Source organism: Stegodyphus dumicola, chromosome 2, assembly GCF_044657685.1.
Source record: "Stegodyphus dumicola isolate Sdum_Otavi_A_Nest chromosome 2, ASM4465768v1".
Lineage (NCBI taxonomy): Eukaryota > Metazoa > Arthropoda > Arachnida > Araneae > Eresidae > Stegodyphus > Stegodyphus dumicola.
Genome location: NC_140769.1, coordinates 264,119,988 through 264,140,120, shown reverse-complemented (window position 1 = coordinate 264,140,120; position 20,133 = coordinate 264,119,988). Strand labels below are relative to the sequence as shown.

General features: G+C 31.3%; 1 protein-coding gene and 1 long non-coding RNA gene across 6 annotated transcripts in view; one reads left to right on the top strand and one right to left on the bottom strand.

Moving 5' to 3' along the window:
* Window positions 1-2,012: 2,012 nt before the first annotated feature.
* LOC118201699 (uncharacterized) overlaps window positions 2,013-20,133 on the bottom strand; it is a 118,363-nt gene continuing 100,242 nt past the window's right edge. For all 5 annotated transcript variants that reach the window (XM_085812115.1, XM_085812114.1, XM_085812111.1 and 2 more), the window contains 4 exons: window positions 17,763-18,039; window positions 15,427-15,485; window positions 14,513-14,615; window positions 2,013-4,439 (listed from right to left, as the gene is read on the bottom strand). In XM_085812115.1, the coding sequence (XP_085668241.1) occupies window positions 4,141-4,439; window positions 14,513-14,615; window positions 15,427-15,485; window positions 17,763-18,039 (738 nt within the window). In that variant the 3' untranslated portion in view covers window positions 2,013-4,140. The remainder of the gene's footprint in view (window positions 4,440-14,512; window positions 14,616-15,426; window positions 15,486-17,762; window positions 18,040-20,133) is intronic.
* Window positions 2,282-14,694, top strand: LOC118182075 (uncharacterized). The gene is made up of 2 exons (XR_004757000.2): window positions 2,282-2,415; window positions 14,528-14,694. It is a non-coding gene; the product is annotated as an uncharacterized LOC118182075 (long non-coding RNA).

Here is a 20,133-nt window from a genome sequence, read left to right as displayed (position 1 = left end):
ACTCCATGAATATGGCATCTGTCATCGGAAAGGATCATCACGTGGTAACACCAACGCCTCGTCTAGACGACCTTGCGCAGAAAATTGCCGATATTGTCTCAGGGTTGAAGCGAAATGCAAGCTTCTTAATCTGGTCATACAGCAAGTTACAAATTCAGCATCAACTGATTGACACCCATGGAGTGACGAAGTCAGGAGAGGCCAGCTGGAATATAGCGACATTATACCCGTAATTGTATTAATTAATGAAGTCTTCAAAAACAAACCTACCTGGCAGGACATTTCGATCTATAGTCCTACGACAGAACAATATTGGGTTCTGTGGGACTCGCCCCATATTTGAAACGCCGTCTTATACCGGAAGTTCGAATCGGATCATGGAAAGACATTCCGATGGCAGCTGTCATCAGCATTACGCAAATCATACGATATGAATTAATCTAGAAATGACACAATGGGGAATCAAAAGGTTATTGCTAGTTTAAATTATATTTATTTACATACTATTTATCTTGGATATATATTTTTCCCAATGGCAAGCTCTTTTTATTTACAGGCATTGGGCACTACTAAGGCTGGAATCGGTGGTCGTTTTATTATGGAGGCACCTAATAGGTGGGCTACCATTATTTTCTATAAAGGGGATGGACAAATTACATCCATACCTTCCCAGTGACTCGAACCCTGGCCTTTCGGTATGGCTAACCACTTTCTCCTGTGGGTGGCTAATTGAAATATATTGACAATTAAATATTCAGTTTTCAGACTGATATCTAAAATGTTTGTTCTTCAGAGAAAACTTTCCAAGTGCGACAAAACTTGAGAATAAATATTAGCTATTTGTCTTATTTATAAAATTTTTGTTTGACAAATAAATTCATGTACATGTGAATAATTCTAAATTGTATTATGACAGAGCACCAGAGAAAATTTTCAAGAAATTATCATCATGGGTTTGATATTCATTGGTCAATTGAGTTTTTTCGTTAATTATCATCTGTGAGAAAAAGCTGTTCACATATAAATATATATCCCTAAACAAAGCGATTTTTCATTGGTCTTTAATGGTAATAAAAATTCTGCAAACTTAGACTCCAAATAATTAAAATCTTGAAATATTTGCAAGGAATAAATAACTGACCACTTAAAGCTACCTCGGGGCCGCCAGTTGATGAAATTGCTATCAAATGAGTCGATAAACAGTTATTTAAAAAAAAAAAATCTGAAAACTGAAATTTTCAAAGGAAAGGAAATACGGTTATATATATATATTACATCAGTAAGCACACTTTTTGCAAAAATAGTTCAAGATAGGATTCGTGTTTTACTGTATTTTGCAAGTAGCAAAACACCATATAATTTTCTTAGGCTCATTTTTCTCTTAATGTTTGGAATACTTTTTTGGATTTACTGTTTGCGCAGTGCACACTGTTGCTTAGCAAGATAATTAAAATTATTTACTTTTTAATTCCTGTTAGAGCTTTTGTTACTAAAAACTTAATTTTAGCTATTTTCTAAAAATCATTAAGAGTCACTCTTGCCCAAATTTAGAATTGTTAACATAATTTCAAAAATTTGCATACTCTTAATTATATATTTCAAACATACAAGTATTTGAGATTTTTATTAATTTTATTCAATGTTTGCTATTTTAAGTAATTCTTAGTGTGGTGCCATTTTTGAAAAGCCTGTTGTCTCATTTCTTAGCTTGACAAAACAGCTAGTAGGCAAAAGTTGGCGACTTTTCATAGAGGTGTGCAGATAATCAGAAAATACTTAAACACTAGCCTGTAATTGCAGAATGATAACACCCACAGACAAGTGAGTGTTGATGTGGTCTTAATCAAACCTTCCATCTATCAGTCAACACTGCAATTTTCAGTTCAAATATCATTATTACTGTACCAATAAATTGGGATTTAACATAAAGAAAAACAAGAAATCAAGAATAAAAAAGAAAACAAGAGACAACATAAAAATGAACATAAAAAAAGAAGAGACAATTGTATATATGAAAAGCAAATTAGATATGAATTGTTTATTACGACAACACTATTATACAAAAAGTTTAATATACAAATATACAAAGAAATGCTTTATTCGCCATCTCGTGATAGCTAGCTAACAATACTTGTTCTAATTATAAAATCAATTATCGTATTTACTCGTATATTTCCCCCCTTAACCTTAGCACAAATTTTTGAAAAATTTTCAAGTAATTTTTTCCATTCCTGAAGACATTCAGAAAACCAGCTCCTCTACTTTTTAAAATGGATTCATTCACATAATGATTCTTTTCGTAGGTTGCAGTTGAAAATGTCGCAGAGAAAACAAGACAAGAGAAAAACATTGTCATACAAAACATCATGGAAGGAGAGAAAACAATATAGTTTTAAAACATTAGCATGGAAAAAGGTGAGTTAAAAAACTTTGTATTTTAAAAATATCGTGATAAGGGATAGAGCATTTACAAATCATTGCATGAACGATAACATCATAGATATACGTTTTCAGACTTTAAAAATTTTAAATGCATGTTAGCATAATGATCTGTGACAAGAAAGAATGAGGATAATTTTTTACCTCTGTATTTCATAATTTTGAATTTAAGTAATAGATTTTTATTGAAAAATCAAGGGAAGTTGAGCATTCAAAAACTGAAAATGAGTAAAAAATTAATGCTATGTTTAATAGTTAACAGAATTTTAGACTTATGTAGTTAACTATTAATAATTATTACTTACTTAATCTCTTTTATAAAATTAGACTGGTAGTGTGAACTTGCATTTAAAGCTTTACACTCTGAACATATGTTTGCAATGTTATCTTCATACAATGACTTATGCATGCTTTTCTTTCCTTGGGAAACAAACCCTTGCATGGAGATCGAGACTTTTAAGGAACCCCCCCCCCCACCCCACACACACATCAAAGGTTTATTCTCCAGAAAGTACAAAGAATTTATTAGAGAAGATAAATTTTATGTTACTACGCTAGTGTCTTCCCACGGCAAAGAACCTGCAGACTTTTAGGAACGATATAACCAAGGACAGGAGGATGAAAATTGTCACTTTTTTTTTTTCCAGTTAATCTTTGGATTCAGTGAAAATTTATTCCCCTGTCACATTCTGCTTGACACTAGAATTATTGGATGAGATCATGGGCAGAAAAGATTGGACTATTTTTTTTTAATACCAGCAGGTTCCATTAAAATGGTTTACAGCACTCTCTACGAAGAGATTAAATATTATATTCAGAGCTTAAATTAATCCGGAGACCGGTTGAGCTATTTTTTATTTTTTTGCGTGGAATTGTAATTGCAGCCGAAACTCCAAATAAGTCAAGGTCCAGTACTTTATTCTAATATTTAATAAATTTTAATATTAATTGTTTAATTATTCTAATAACTAATTATTTAATTTTAATAATTAATTATTTAACTGTTTAATTATTAACTATTTTACTAGTCATTTTATTTATTCATTGCTCTTCTTTCTTGAGAGTCTTCCATAAGGTTCTGGCACTTCTAATTTTAGAACTTAAGCCCTGCCTCCTTGCATTCTTTTCATCCATGATTTTTTGCATGATATTTTTGTCTTGCACTGTTTTCTATGCGACATTTCCATTTTACCACTTGATTTGCTAATGGGTTTAGCACAGGTTCCGAATGGTGATGCAATAATAGCGAACAACCTTTTTTAATAACTAGAATATCTAATGCTTTTGATGGTGATCTTTGCACATGGGAAGACAGACTGAATGGTGATGAAAACAGTGACAAACTGCAAATTGTAGCAGATTGACACAAATAGAAGTTCCAACAGCATTGAATGATTTAAGGCCTAAGGGAGTAGCAGTGGACAACAGTGAGTGGGCAAGATTTAGGATACAGGGAAAAAGAAATGAAAATATCTTATTAGAATACTGTGATGTAAACATTATTAATTTTCCTCTCTCCATTTTTGCACAGTAAAATTAGTGAAAAAGGGGGAAAGGGAGTATGCGAGCAAATACGGTTAACTCATAAATATTTTTTCATTTACTGAAATGAAATAAAAAACATTATTCATTATATAAACAAGTCTTGATGCCATATTGGGAAATACAAATTCCATAAATAACTATCACAGCAAATATCAATTATACTTTGACATTCTTATGTGCTGGGTGTGGAGCGAATATAATAGTGGCTGGGTCACTGTAGGCACCACAACGGTTATTCACATCAATGGCTCTGATGGTGAAATGATAAGTATGTCCCTCTTGGAACTGAGTTAGAGTACATGCCATGGGTAGGCTCATAGCTTGAACAAGACCAATTTTTACCCATAATGAACTAGTTATGGGCGTCTGTTTTAATTCCTGGTAACCAAATATCTCGTAACTGCTGATTTTGACCTGATTGATATTCAAAGGCATATCCCACTGTAAAATTATACCTGCAAGGCAAATTGAACACTTTTAAACATGCACAAGAAAATATTGTGAATACTGATAATGATTTTGAAATTACAATACTCAAAACTGACACCTAATTTTGATAAAAAGTCTATTTTAAATCAAGTTAAAATCTTTATATTAGTGTCTCTTAATGTACTTAAATTGAAATTAATGACTACAATGGGATTTTGATAATCTACAAACTTCAACACCAAAGATTAGGTGGATTAGTAAATTTTATGTATTATAGGATCAGATCTTCTGTATCAAAGTTTTTTCCTTTATAATTTTTATAATATACTGGAATGTTCATACATAAATAAGTAACTAAAACACATTCATACCATAAGAACTATTACATCAAAATTGAATACATGGATCATTTCAACTTAGGTATTAACGAAATTATGCCAAATTGTCACCAACAATTTGGCATAAATATAGTCTGTCTCCCAAGTGAATGGTTTTCGCCAGATAGTCTGCTGCTGTAAAAATGAGCCCTAAACCCATTTTTCGTAAAGGTGTCTTGAAATTAAATCAAGATTAATTAATTGATTTCATAAAAGTGTCTTGAAAGAATTACTTTTCAATTTGCCATCCTGATACACTTAATGACAATCTGGCAATACTATTTTTTAAAATTTTAGTGGTGCAGCTAATGCTTTTGCCTCAGGGTGCATTCTCTAATTTGGTCACCTAAAGCAGTCCCTGAATTTGCTGCCCCTTTTGATATGTAAATGACTAAAAACATGTCAAAATAACTTCGGAAATAAATTAAAAATCTGCCTTTATTTTTGAAGAAAAATTTTAATTTCAACATTTTCACCTAAATTTATGTTATTGTTATTATTATTATTATTATTATGTTGTTTACGAAACCTTCAATGACATCATAGAGGTTTACTGAATTGCCTCAGATGCTGTAATGTAAATAGTGCAGACTCATTTCTTAAATCCCAAATAAATTTTTATAGCTCTTAATTACTTCCTAAATGCAAAATAAACATTTATGATTCTAAAATACTTTCTAGAAGATTTTTATCTTGAAATCTCTTCTCACATGTGGCTACACTTCAAAAAATTATGAAGAAAGCTTGTAGTAGTATTATCATCATTTTGTGTTAAAAACTTTGTTCTGGAAAATGCACTTTAGGATAAACTACAAAAATTCAAAAAGATTGCCTTCAATGTTCCTGTTTCAATTTCCCTAGCAATATCAGAAATAAAACTCCCGAAATACTTCTCTCTTAACAAGTTAAGTTCTTCCTCATTAATGCCACTGTGATCAAAATTTAGTTGATATTTGGAATTTACAATCAAAAGTTTCAATGCAATAAAAAAGGTATAAGAAAGGTATGTAGCTGTTGAAATCTTGTGGAGATTTCTTTGAATACTTTATTTCAAGTAAAAACTTTTTTCCCCACCTCAATTTAATTCAGTAATGCAATTCATAATCTCATTATTCTTTACATGCTTTGATGATTCACATAATTAACACTTATAAATTAATGCTTCATGCAAAAAGTGGCAACCTAAAAAATGTGCCATCTGTGGCGGACCACTCTCCCTTCTAGCTACACCAACCACTGGGAATATTTAAAGCAGTTTTTAATTTTTTGAATGATGTTCAGTTATTTTTTTTTTTATTTCACAATTTCTCTGTTAACTTATGCTTGTGTTTTAATAAGACTAAACATTTCATCAATAAATTGATATGGAATCATTTGAAAGTAAAAAAGTTTATTTACATACCATATACCATACTCTCAATTACTACATTTTGTGAACAGTATTTCTTTTCCCATACCTTCAGACAAAGTCAAATGTAGGTCATTTTAATGGGAAACGTAAGCGGGAAAATTCAGCTAAAATCAAAACTGCTTTTATCTTAATTACCAAGCTTGATTCACATTTTAAGTATTATGCAGGTTTTTAAAGACACTGTATATTAACCCCTTAACTGTCGCGGAAAATGTACAATTTCCCAGTGCTACGGTATTTCACACACGCATGCGTAGTTATGCGATGTATTAGGAGAAAATAAGGGCAAGTTTTACTTTCACAAAATAAAGAATAAAAGTAAAAAAAAAAATGAATGCACAAAATTTAATGTTTTCAGTAAAAGTATGATAAAAAGATGTAAGTATAATAAAAATGATGTTTTTATAATAAAAAAGGTTTCTAAAATGGAGTTTCGATCAAGTCATTTTTAAACCAGTCAGGCTTCAGTGTTATTCCTTGTGAAGTCTGTATGCCTAAAAAACATATATTTCTTCCGAACTGGTTGAATGCCATGATTTTGTTCTCGGGTTTTCGTTTGCAAGGTGTTGGCTCATATACTCGTCTACAAAACGGTTAGTTTCAGCAACAATATGAACCACGAGCAGTTCATCAAAAAATAATTCAAAAAAGATAAATGGGTTTGAAACATCCGTTATATATTTCTTTATTCCTGCAACCTACTACAAGTAGTAAACAAAAACGGAGGACACAGAATAAAAAAAATACATTTTACTCAAACAACACCAGCCAATACCGCGCATTCATTACTTTCACCTCTTTAGACACATTCCTCTCTCTAATTTCTCCCCACACTTCTCTGAAATAGTATCGTTCTTCACATACTTTGTCAAGGTCATTGTGGTGTTGCTTTCCAAAACTTTGCAAATAATTTTGCGGGTAGCAGCACAAAGCAAAAGATAGTATTTTGGAAGGGCGTATATATATGCTCGGGGCAGTTAACGCATCGGCTGATCAAGGCGTATATATAAGTTATAAGGCAGTTAAGGGGTTAAAATATTAAAATCAGAACAAAGTTAAGGCATTTTGAATTATTCAGGTACCCATTTTATATTTAAAACATGCATCAGAGATGTATAAATTATATACATTTGTATTTTATAACTACAATTAGTTTTGCTGCATTAAAATAATTTTCAATTAATATTTTCGTAATAAAATGAGGTAAGTATTTATCAGCAAGCAATTATTCATCCAAAATACAATATCAGGTCTGAGAATTTTTCTTTTATTAATGCACTTTTTCCAGCAAAAATTCATTCAGTGGAGTCCTTTTTTTCCACGGGAAGTCCATTTTTTGTCTTAACATAGGCAGCAATTTTTGTACAGATGGTAATTTTTTTAGTTTGATATAAAAGTCTTGTATTGTCTGCCGTATAATATACTTATCAAAATTATCAATTTTGCAGTTTTGATCGGCAGGCCTTTTATGGTTGTTTCCAGGTGTACTCGGATAGTACCACTATTGATATTTCATGCCTATTTTTTTAAATGATATATATACTGAGATACTCCAGTCACTTGTGATGTTCTCTTCATAACCTGAGGGAAAGGAGCTACCGAAGAGTCTGCCGAAGCTTCAAAAGTGCAAAATTCTGTAACACTGTACAAGATTTGATATGCACTGCAACCAGTATTTGTGGTTAGCGTTGCTGACTGCCGTGTTGAAGGGCCCGACTTCGAATCCCAGTGAAGGCATGGATATTTGTAAATGTATAGTGTTCATGCAGCATGTGAGCACTCTAAATATGAGGCAAGCCGAAAATCCTCTCGATAGGTTGGTGGTAGAGAGAGAGGGGAGGGAGACCCTCAGACCCATTTACCCCAGGGTGCTTGCTCTCCATCAAAATTGGGGGCGGAACTGAGCTAAACTGCACTGTCACCTGTAAGGTGCTCAAGGCTGTTGCCAACGGCAGGAGTAAACTTGCACTCCTGGCCATGAGGAATTTTGTGGGCTTGGGTTGACTATAGGTCAGACAAGTGAGCATTAGCAACAACAACAGTTTTGACGTGCCTGAGAATTTTAAAGGTTTAATTTTTCTTTAACTAGAAGAGCATGTTAAAAAATTGGCAACTATCAAAGCATTACTAAAAGCAAGATAAATAGAAGGAGTTTTTAACAAATATTAATACAAAAGAAATAACAACGACAACAAAACTAAAAGTAATATAAAGCTGCAGGAGATGAATGGTAATCTTTTTCCCTCAGTCAAGATTCAACAAAAAACAAACTTGATTCACTTGATGAAATGGTTTTTTGATTTCTGGCATTTTTAGCATCAGATGATTCATGAAATGGGTATTTAGATTTACAGCAATGAAATATATTTTTCATGTCATATTTTTCCTGACAAAACAGGCTTTTATTTATTTATTTTTACTTCTGGTAATGCCACATATTTTGCATTAAAAACTAACATCTTTTTAAAAATAATTCTGGCAATTGCTATACATTTTCCAAGTGAGCAAATTGATTAAACAGGCTTCTTGATTTCTGGCAATGAAATATATTTTCATTACTAGCAAACTGATGAAATAGAATTTCTGGCAGTGATTTATATTTTCAATGTCAGCAGATTGGCGAAATGGAGTTTTTGATTTCTGGCAATGAAACATATTATTTTATTAATTCAGAAACTCTTATTTACCTTGAACACTCCTCTCATATAATTTATCTTTTATCAAATTATTTTTTTGATTAAATTTAGAAAAACTTTTCTTTGATGCAAAAATTCAATTTTGCATCAACAATGTTTTTTGTAAGCATTATTTTAAATGCTTAATATTGTTTAAATATAAATATACAAAAAAGTAATAATTAAATAATATACTATTTTAATAAAATAATAAATGATTAAATTTCAATATACTACTAATAATAATAATAATACATTTAATAAATAAGTATATAAATAAGAAAAATAATTAATTATAATTTAATTAATTAAGAAATAGTTAACCTTCTGGGAGGCAAAGTTTTTGAATCTGCTTATGAAGAGTAACTATACTTAAGCAGCTTCTACAGTCAAAAGTCTTTAATCTGGACTCGTCGGGACTTCGGCAATTCCGGATTATCGATTTTTCCGGATTACAGATCATCAGTTTAAATCTGGTAAGATGCCATGCAGAAATTATAAAATTAAAAATACAAAACCGTAATTTATGAAATAAAGAACAATTATGATCTAAAGAGTTATCAAAATTTACAAAAAAAAAAAAAAAAAAAAAGTTTAATATTTATTTGTTTACTTTATTAAACATTTCTTTCAATGTAAGTTGTTTAAGTTGCTTCGTTTTATGTGATAATACTTTCCCTTTAATTCTATAAACAGGCATAATTTCTTGTTCAGTTACAAAGTTCCGCTGTTCAAGTTCTATAATTGCTGTGTCAAGAATACCGACTAATTCGTCAATCGAAATTTTTTCGTTTTCAATAACCTCTGTGTCACTTTCTTCACTATCGGAAGCGAATTATAATGACGAGGAATTTGATTTAAATCATATCAAAGACGGCACTCCATCTTTGATACAGAGATGTACATTGAGATGAAATACTACATTTAGTAAGGAATTATAAGCCAAATAAAATAAAAACATCTGCCCTGAAGATAAGGATAGGGCTGACAGATCAACTTCCAGTTCATTGCGCGCCTCTATGCCCCCCCCCCCCCCCCCGCAGAGCAGCATGAAATTGATAAACAGATTTCGGAATGATTAAAGAAACAAAGGATATGCCTTTATCCATTTTTACAGCAATTCTACTTTTTGTTTGATGGACATTGAAATATACTTTCCCTTTGTAGATCCTTTGGCAGCTTCAGAATCAGAAATTCAGGGTTAGTACGCATTTCTGCACAAGGAAATTAAGTACTTTTATGGACCATTAATGAAAAAATTTAAGGAACTATGAGCAAATGGGAATTGAATAAATTAAATTTAAAATATTATATCTATGCCTGAACGTTAGTAGAATGCATTATTATTAAACATAACTTAATTAATATAATTATTAATATGTTTAAGAATAAAATTAATTTTATGAAATTTATCAAGTAGCATTAAATATTTTACACTCATAATAACTGGACATATTTGAAAGAAGATAAGTGACATTTTAGTTACATTTTACTAACAGTTAGCTGCTTTTTTTTTTTTTTTTTTTAATGTCTCGTTTTGTCACATACTTGTTCAGTCTAGAGGTTTAGTAAATAGTAAGTAGATTTTATGTCAAGCAGCATAAGTTAAAATGAGCATTAAATCATAATCAGCATGATTCATAACAAAAGATTGGCTCTTGTCACCGCTCCTGTTGATCAGAACAAACCTGAAAGGCCTGAATGCAGGCACAGTTAGCAAGTTTTGAAAGTTAGCTGACCTCTGTCTGACGCTGTTAGTGTTGTAGCTACGTGTAGATTTCCAGGGGTTGTAACTCAGTTAATATACTTTGAGGTTCTATTAAGCCACTAAAGCATTAGTGGTGATAAGTTGTTTTGCATTAAGTCTCACTAGATGCAAAGAATAAGTTTCACATGAATTTTTATATTTTTGTGTTTTACCTTGTGACACGTTAAGGTTTAACACATTGAGCCCGGCGTCGTTTTTGTTCAGCCGACTTAAATTATTCATAAATTATATAAAGAAGGACATAAAATCTGAAAGTATTGTTCGAAATATTATGATGACAATTCAAAACTATTTGGATGCAAGATAGCCATAGTAATATGTGTAAAGCTAAGCTGTATTTTTGTTTAGAATGTTTCAATAAATTTCATTAAACCAACATTTGATCACATTTCATTGAGACTATACTTATTTTTTAACTTTAATACTGTCGGTCCAGCGGATCGACGCCAGCCAAACAAAAATTCCAGTGCCGGTTACCAGGGGCCGACGGTGGGCTTAGCGTATTAACGAAAGGGCAATAACTTGCTTTAATATAGAGAGATCACTTTTAAGAGAATGCATTTAGTTATAATTAAATTAGGTATTAGATAACCTTAGTCATTATGGATTTACATGGCCACTATTAAATTTATTTTTTAATAATATTTGGTAAAAAAATCTATTAATATCACAATCTCATAAAATTTCACAGTTTAAAATAAATTCAATTTATGGCATTGATGTTTAAACAATATTAGGATAATTACACATTAAAAGCTACAAAACATAAAACTCAACAAAATAATTATGTGTCTTTTTAATTTGAAGGCCTGCCCAGACATTTTGGCTAATTTATATCAATTTCCTTCTTTTTATGCATGTTTTCTAACAATTAGAAATTTGTCTCAATATGCAAAACAATGTTCTCATTAGTTTCTGCTTGTTTTATCTCCTAACTGCCAATCTCTCCACAATGTACTACCCATGAGCGTTACTTGATCTGGTAAAAGTTAAATAGTCCGATTCCCCCGACAGACGTGAAACAAATTATCACTATGTTTGAAAGTAACTATAAATCAGATAATAAATTTAAATAAAGGTTTAAATAAGATTATTATTCAAAAAGAAGTTGGAACATAAAGGCCTCTTCTTATGCTAACAAAATCAATTACAGTTTGTGGTGATATAATTAAACAAGAGTCAAATTCAAACTAAAAATATGGACTAGTGGTCAAAGACTATACAATTTAATTTCAATTTAATCTGGTTCAGTAACTCATGAATGAATGAATTGTCATAATAAACTCAAATGTCAGCAGCAGTAATGGAAAGACTAATAATTACAAATTATCAGAGCTGACAGAACTAATGCAGGGAGCAAGTGGAGGTCAGAAACACACTCGTCTCACACTCCCAAAACTTCAGTTTAAAAACTGTCTAAGCGATTTGCATTCTGGTGAGGAAATAGAAATGGGAAATTATAGTAAAGGTTGAAACTGTAAATAACTAGGTAATTTACATAATAATAACTGTACATATCTTTAAAGAATAATTTTCTTTCTCTTTACATATTTAGTTTCTTTTTCAACACCTTTCCTTTTCACTTTAAATTTTTGGGATTTAATTAAAGACTAAATGCATTTAGAATGCATGGAAAAAGCTGCTAATTTTATTTCTTTAGTAATACGAACATTCAGAAGAAATATGAAATACATATGGTAAAGTCTGGTCACAGAGCTGGTGTGGCATAATTTTTACAATTTAGGGACCCACTGAGCAACAAAATCTAGAAATGGCAAAATTTTTAGAATTTAGAGGAGGCATTGGAAGCAGAATTTAGAAAGGCACCAAGCAGCAGACTTTAGGATACACAGAGACTGTGTCAGGTGGAAAAATGCCTAATGCCAGCTCTGTGTATGATGCATTAATACATATTAGATGAACCTTTTGAATTGTCAGTTTTCAATTTTGTTAATAAAAAATTTCTTTCTATAATGCCTTTCCATATGATAAGATTAGAAGTACTTTTGATATTTTCCATGTTTGTATCTAGTGAAAAGTACAGAAAATAAAGGGAAGATAAAAATGTTAAGAAAGCGATTCTAGAATCAGAAGTAAAACATTCAACTGTTATATTTTCATTGTTCTTCCAGATGTTCTCCAAAATGTAAGAAACTGCACATTACCACCATGGAGACATTTTTCATTTTATCACATTTTTCTGGAATCTTTTAGAATTGTGGGTCTATAAATTTGCCTTAAAATCTTTTCAAACTTTACAAGCTTCAATGTCTAAATTCCTAAAGAAAAATTACCCCTACCAATTTTGTAACAGCAAAAAGCCAGAAATGCTTTTTAAAAAAATTGGAGGGAAAAAGCGTGAAATTAATTTTATAGAGAAAACTGATGCATTTTCTGAGAATTCTGATCATTCTGAGAAATGGGATTCTTACCATGAAAAAATTAAAAAGACATTTTTAATTAATTACATAGCGATTTTTCTTTTGCCAAAAACTGTTTTGTAAATTGTGCTTTATAGCATTATTCCTTGCTTATTTTTCAGATTCAAAAAATTGTATAATATGTGGCCAAAATGGAACTTTATAATATGACAGTGAAAAATAAAAATGCTTTATTTTAATGTTATTTCTTAAATATAATTCCAATATATTACCATTATTTTAATGAAATTTATCAATGTTAGAATGTTCTAAAAAAATCGTCAAAAAATTCCCAGATCTTGGAATTAAAAATTCTCTATAGAAACCGATCTTAAAATCGCCAAATTTAGAACTGTTTAATAAAATAATTCACATCCTCAAAAGCAGAAAGTTGTTTGAGAGCTCTTTATTACAAAAAATGAAATAATTTTGAAATGCTTATGTTTCACTTTTTGTTCGTAAACTCGAGTATCCTACCATTATTTATATTATAAATATGAACAAATTATAACTCATGAACCCATTCAAAAAAAAAAAAATTCAGTGAATCGACAAAAATAATCCTGCAAAACGCTCGAGTATCCCTCATTTATATTAGAAATAGAAACAAATTATAACCCATGAATCCATTCAAAAGATAATGATATATGTCAGTGAACTGCCACAAATATTCCACCAAAATGCTAGTTCACACCCAAAATGCCAGTCATAAAAACAGACAGAAATTTCAGATGATTAAAATTAAGAACCTTCTGCTGATTTTGGCCAAAATTAAGGACTTTTAAGGACCAAAAATCGATTCCAAAAAACTTAAGGACTCTTAAGCACCGTACAAACCCTGGAAATTCTATTTGACATAATCGAAAGTTCAAACTTACTTTTATAAAATTGCTCTAACAGTCTGCAAAAAAATAATAAGCCGGATCCAATTCGAAGATTAAGGAACAACGCAATCTGCAACATTAACTGAAATAGATAATTAGATAATTTTAGCTTATACCGTCCGTTATACATTAAACGCACATGCATAAATGTAGTATGTGCATGCGTAAAGGTATTACGCGCATGTGTAACCGCCTATGCGCATGCGTTAACACATTATGCAATGACGTATGCGCAGAATGTTTGTAGCTTTGAAGTCCGGATTAACGACTTTTGACTGTAATACTAAATTCGCATATCTTCTAATTTTCAGCTCTGTTTTCATAAACTTCCATTCACTAAAATGATATTATGTTTTTGAAGAAAGAGAATACAGACAAAGTAACAAATAATCACATGACCAGATAATGACAATCATGTCACTCAGGGAGTTGATTTAACAAATGTTAATAAAGTAGTAATTAAAGAGTCTATTACATCACATTTTCCTGTATCACTTTAAATAATTTGCAGAAATTTACGTAAATGCAGAGAAAATTTATTTTATGACTTTTGTAAATTCATACCCTGCTTTTCTGCAGATATCTTCAGCCGAGGTTTGGGTGGAGGCTCGGACGTTTTGTTGTAAGTTTCCACTGGCCAGACTGGTAAAGGTGCAGGATGTCTCAGCTGTGTTAAAAAGGAAAAATATTCACCATGCATGTTTTAAATAATATTATATTCTGAATGTATTCTTATTTTGAATATATTATTGTGTAGTGTATTTCTAAATAATATGTTATTATTTCTAAGATAAATGTATTCTTCTCCCCCCTTAAATAATCTTTCTTTAAATAATATAATTTTAATATCATCATAATGTTAGTATTTTACACTCAATATCTTAAGAAGGATCACACTGAAATTCATATATTATATTACAGATCTAAGAAATTTTAAACCAAATGGACTTAAAATTATCTAAACAGATACTATAACAACAAAGAATTACTCTTTTTAAAGTTAGTTTACCACTAGACCACTTGGGTTTTCTAAAAATTTTCAATTCAAAGTTTTTCTGTGCTTCCATGCCGCGTTGTGGCGCGCAAAACAGGGAAGGAAGGCGAACCTCCCTCCCCGTGTTCATAATGTTAGTATTTTACACTCAATATCTTAGAAGGATCACATTGAAATTCATATAATACATCTAAAAAATTTTAAACCAAATGGACTTAAAATTATCTAAACAGGTACTACAATAACAAAGAATTACTCTTTTTAAAGTTAGTTTACCATTCTAACAATACACTGGACATGGGTAAATTTTGCATTAAGAATTAAAACCACAACAATGTATGAAATACATAATCAGTAATTCTATTAACAGGAGACTTTTGTTTATTAAAAGAGAAAAATAGAAAATATTTTCTAAAGTTCCATTTTTTTAGCACAGAAAACACATCACAAAAGTATATTTCAAACACATAACTGAACTGCTTACTCCTGAAAGCACTGGTGGAGTAGTGCTAGAACTAGGGACAGGAACAGGACTTTTAAACTCTGAAGAAAAATAAAATAATTAAAAATTAGCACTAAAATAATAACACATATTTTAAACACGAATTCAACAATATCAACAAAATTAAAAATGTATTAAAAAGCCATTTTATGAACCTTTAAACATTATTATGGTAATAAAAGCTTTCAAAAATGCATCAGAGTAATGCCTAAGTAATTTAACATATATAAAACATGACAGTTTTCTAAATTAAGGGATTTATATATTTACATTTTTAATAAATTAGAGTAAAATTTTACCCCATTTAACAGATTAGATTTTATTTATGTCAGTTTTAGATATATATTTCTCTAAAAATATTTCAAAATACATTCTAAAATAATTCCTAAAAAATTTTAAGCAAAAAATAATCACAAAATATTTTTAAGCCAATTCATTATCCAACCACAAACTTTTGGAAATCATTTTGATAGTCCCTTTATAATCTAAGAATACAATCATACAGTATAAAAATTCCTAAATTTCAAATAACAGTTTATTTTAGCTCTTCATAAAAAATTTTAAAAATCTTTGGCAACAACAAGCTCTTGCGTTTCTGAGCTCTAAAGGACAGAATTTGAATGCTAGCTGAAAATGATAAAATCACTCAAGGTGCTAGAGGAAAAAAAAAGTTTTTTCTTTGAAGTCATTAAATAATATTATGAAGCTACACTACCCAATTAATAATAATGTCACATTTCCTATACTGTAAAAGCTAATTCCAGAATAGTTCAAGTAAAGTAAATTAAAATGTTTCAGGAACAGAATTTTCTCATGTGTTCTTACTGGACTTTCTTCTGAATGACTCCTCCTGCCTCAATGACCAGTAAAACTTCTATCTCCAGTGTCTGGCCCACATTCACAAGACCAACCAAAGCGACATGGCATACAATCAATATGATAAAAAAGAAATTTTGTATAATAATTAACAAGTAATAGGATTAATGCACATCTGTCACAAACATATGGCCAACACTGGACAGCATCGACGTGGCACAGGAACACACATTATGCATCAACTGCATTGAATCCATCATAGCACAGAATCCATATTGGTATGCAGTCAACATTGCATAATGTAGTGAAGAATTATAACTACAAACACCACATAATAAACAGCAAAAGAATTTGATTGAATTATTACTATTTTCGGGGACCTGCAGAGAGTCACCAATGATACTGAACTGACAACAGCATAATGGCAATTAACTAACAGTGGCATTAAGCTTATACCAGCATACTGGCTTGAAATTGATACTGGCACATAGGCATAGAACTGACATTATCATACAAACGTAGAATTGACAATAGTATAGATGCAATGAACAGAATTGACACCAGTATACCAACAATAAGCTAATACCAGCATATGGCACAAAACTGACACCAGCATACTAGCTTGGAACTGATACTGGCACCAGCTTAGAATTGACATTAAATAGGCATATCAGCATTGAACTAACACTAGCATACCTGCATAGAAGTGATATTGATACTATGGCATAAAACTGATAACCAGCACACTGGCAATGAACTGACATCAGCATATTGGCACAAAACTGGCATCAAGGTATAATGGCACTGAATTGACACTAGCATATCAAAGTAGAATAAATGCTGCCATACCAGTACGAACACCGGCATACCAGCAAAGAAATGACATTGCTATATCTACACTAAACTGACACTAGAGTTGGATTAATCACTCCCAGAGTTGGATTGATCATTAAGCAAAATAAGCAATTGCTCAGGGTATCAAGGAAAAAGGGGGCACCACCATACGGTATTTAGAAAGTTTAAAAAAAGGGGGGGGAGAGGTGAGGCATCGACAAAATTTCTTAAAGGAAAAGCAAAAGAGAAGAAATGGGGGGAAAATAGCGTAAATGTATGTGGGGACACCAAAATCTTTTATGTGCTTAAATTTTAGTCCACCTCTGAGCATACCAGTAAAAAACTGATGCCATCTTACTGGCATAGAATTAAAGTTGGCTTTGAACTAACACTGTCACAGAGCTGAAAATAGTTTTTTATCTGCTTTGTTGATCTTCTACCAGAAGACAGGCTGTCAATTTCTTGCAGTGCTTGTTCTGTATTGTATTAAATTTGTATTGTTCTGTATTGTATTGCCCAGTGTCCATAGGAAAAAGGAATAAAATGCCACAGTTGGGAAAACTATGATTTAATGGCTACAATGTAAAGACGTCTGTATTTGAAACAGCAAGTACCTGAAATCAAGTACAAAAAAAGTTAACAATCACTTATATTAGTTAGGATCTTACTTGGTGCAGTAGCAGCAGTAGCAGTAGCAGTAGCAGCAGCAGCAGTAGAATTACTTGCACTAGGAAGATCACTGTCATCAGTCAAATCGATGCATTCTATTTCCTTGTTATCTTGCGCAGGCTTAGGTGGAGGAACAACAGGTTTAGGAGGGAGTACTGGTCTTAATGGAGGGGCATTTAAAAGATTAGGAGGAACTTGACTTTTTATTAAGGATGGTGCTACTGGTGTAAGAGTGGCTTCAGCTTTAGGAATGGCTTCACTCATCTTAGCAAGGCACTAAAATGTATAAAGTCAATAAAAAAAATTTATTAAAGCCATACTACCATATGGTTGCTTTTTTTTATTTTAGTGTAGTTTTGCCAGTTTGGTTTAGCCTTTTTTCTTGGTGATAGCTGCTTTTAGTACTTACGTATTAATTCAACCACCCTGGCACAATTTGGCAATTTTTTACACAAAGAAAAAGATATGATGGCATAAGTCATCATTCAGTTTGGTAATCACTCCCAGAATGTAATTTGGGCATTGCAAAGATCGCCAAAATGTTCATATATATCACAAGTCTGCAAATATCAACATATCAAAAAAAGACAAAATTTACCAATTTAAAGCACAGATTTTTAATTATTAAAAAGGTTGTGCTATGTACATGGGTTTTTCCTTTGTACACAGCAATCTTATTTAGAGGGGGGGGAATCAGAGAACTGCATAAACTCAGGACAGTGCACAACCTCGGCGTGATCACAATTGCTCAAACAACAGTTGAACATTGAATTATACGAATGTATACAAAAATGGTGACATAGCTGCCTAAAGAATTTCACATTTTGAATTTGACAACTTTTACTTAGGTGAGTTCACTAATATGTAAGTACCCTGCTTTTTAACGTTCACATGTGCAACTACATTTTTTATCTAATCATAGTCTTAGTTTCATAATCATGGATTTCATTATTTGGGATCTGGAATATTGCACAGCAAATCATTCTTTTTTTTTTTTTTTTTTTTTTTTTTTTTTTAAATTGGGATACTGCATATTATATCTAATCTGCAGCACTTTTGGGGTTGTGCAAAGTAGAAAGGAAGACAGTGACCACAAACATTTATACTTTAACTGAATTTATTTAGTAGCGCAGCTAGAGATTTTCCCACCTGGGGCAGTCCTTCAAATTACTGATTACGGCAGCCTTTGAATTTTCTACACCTTATATCCTAGCAAATACCTTTAAAAAGGGTCAAAATGAGATACAAGGAAATAATTAAAACTCTACATTTATTTTCAAAGCAACTTTAATACCGATGCTTTAAAATTATATTATTTTGTACTTTAAAAAATACACTTTAATGTACTTTTTGGCTTTAATACTTAAAAAATAAATAAATAAATAAAATAATAAAAAGCAAGTTGGGGGTGAAAAATGACCTTGCAGTTCCTATTATAAAGTAACAGATTGTAGTATAGATAAATTCTCTACCCAGGAGAAATGAAAAACTGCATGCCATCTACAGTCATACACACCAGATTCTATGTCCAGCCACATCTCTGCTGCAGCTAAAGCGAACTTGTATCCAATTAGCGTAATTTCACTGAGCCCGGAAAGTATAATTTCATAAAAACATTTAATGATTTTGATGTTAAATCAAAAGTGTTGCTTTGGGAGGTACATTAATTTAGTTAATCATTCTGGTCCAACAATTCTATACTTTAGAGGCAACAGAAATTATACAGTGAGCTGCAATGAATGCAGTTTCTCTAACATAAAAACAACTTTTAATTATGCTCCAAAAAGGCCTGTATCACAGAAAAGTGCTTTAAAACATTTATTTTTAATGGCACAAAAGTACCTAATTGTTTAATAATTAACCCTTTAACTGTCAAGTTATTTTGATGATTTGGGTACACAAATTGTCAAATTTTTTTATTGCAAAAACCAAATGTTTAGTACAAAATAAAATATACTTAAGTAGTTAAAAATTGATATTTTGACGTACATGGGTAAAATTTTTAAAGTTTTGTAGCCACTGCATATTTTATTTGAGGCAGCTGTCACTCAACATGGCAGTTGCAAAGTTCGCTTCTAGTGGAGCATTATTTTCTAAAAATGAAAAAAATTACTATTTTCTAAAACATAAATAAATATAAGTGAATACCTATTAGTAATTCAGTAATTCAGTCTTACAACTGGAAACACTTTTCCAAGCACAAACCAACTCCACAATCACTACACCAGAATCTTGATTCCTTCCTTATCTTTTCCCCATTTTTATCCTTTTTCGAACAACACACTTTGCACTATCTTGTAGGCTCACGTTTCGCAGGAATAGGAGGAAAATGGGATATAAAATGTCGTTCAGTAAGACAGGCAGGGTTAT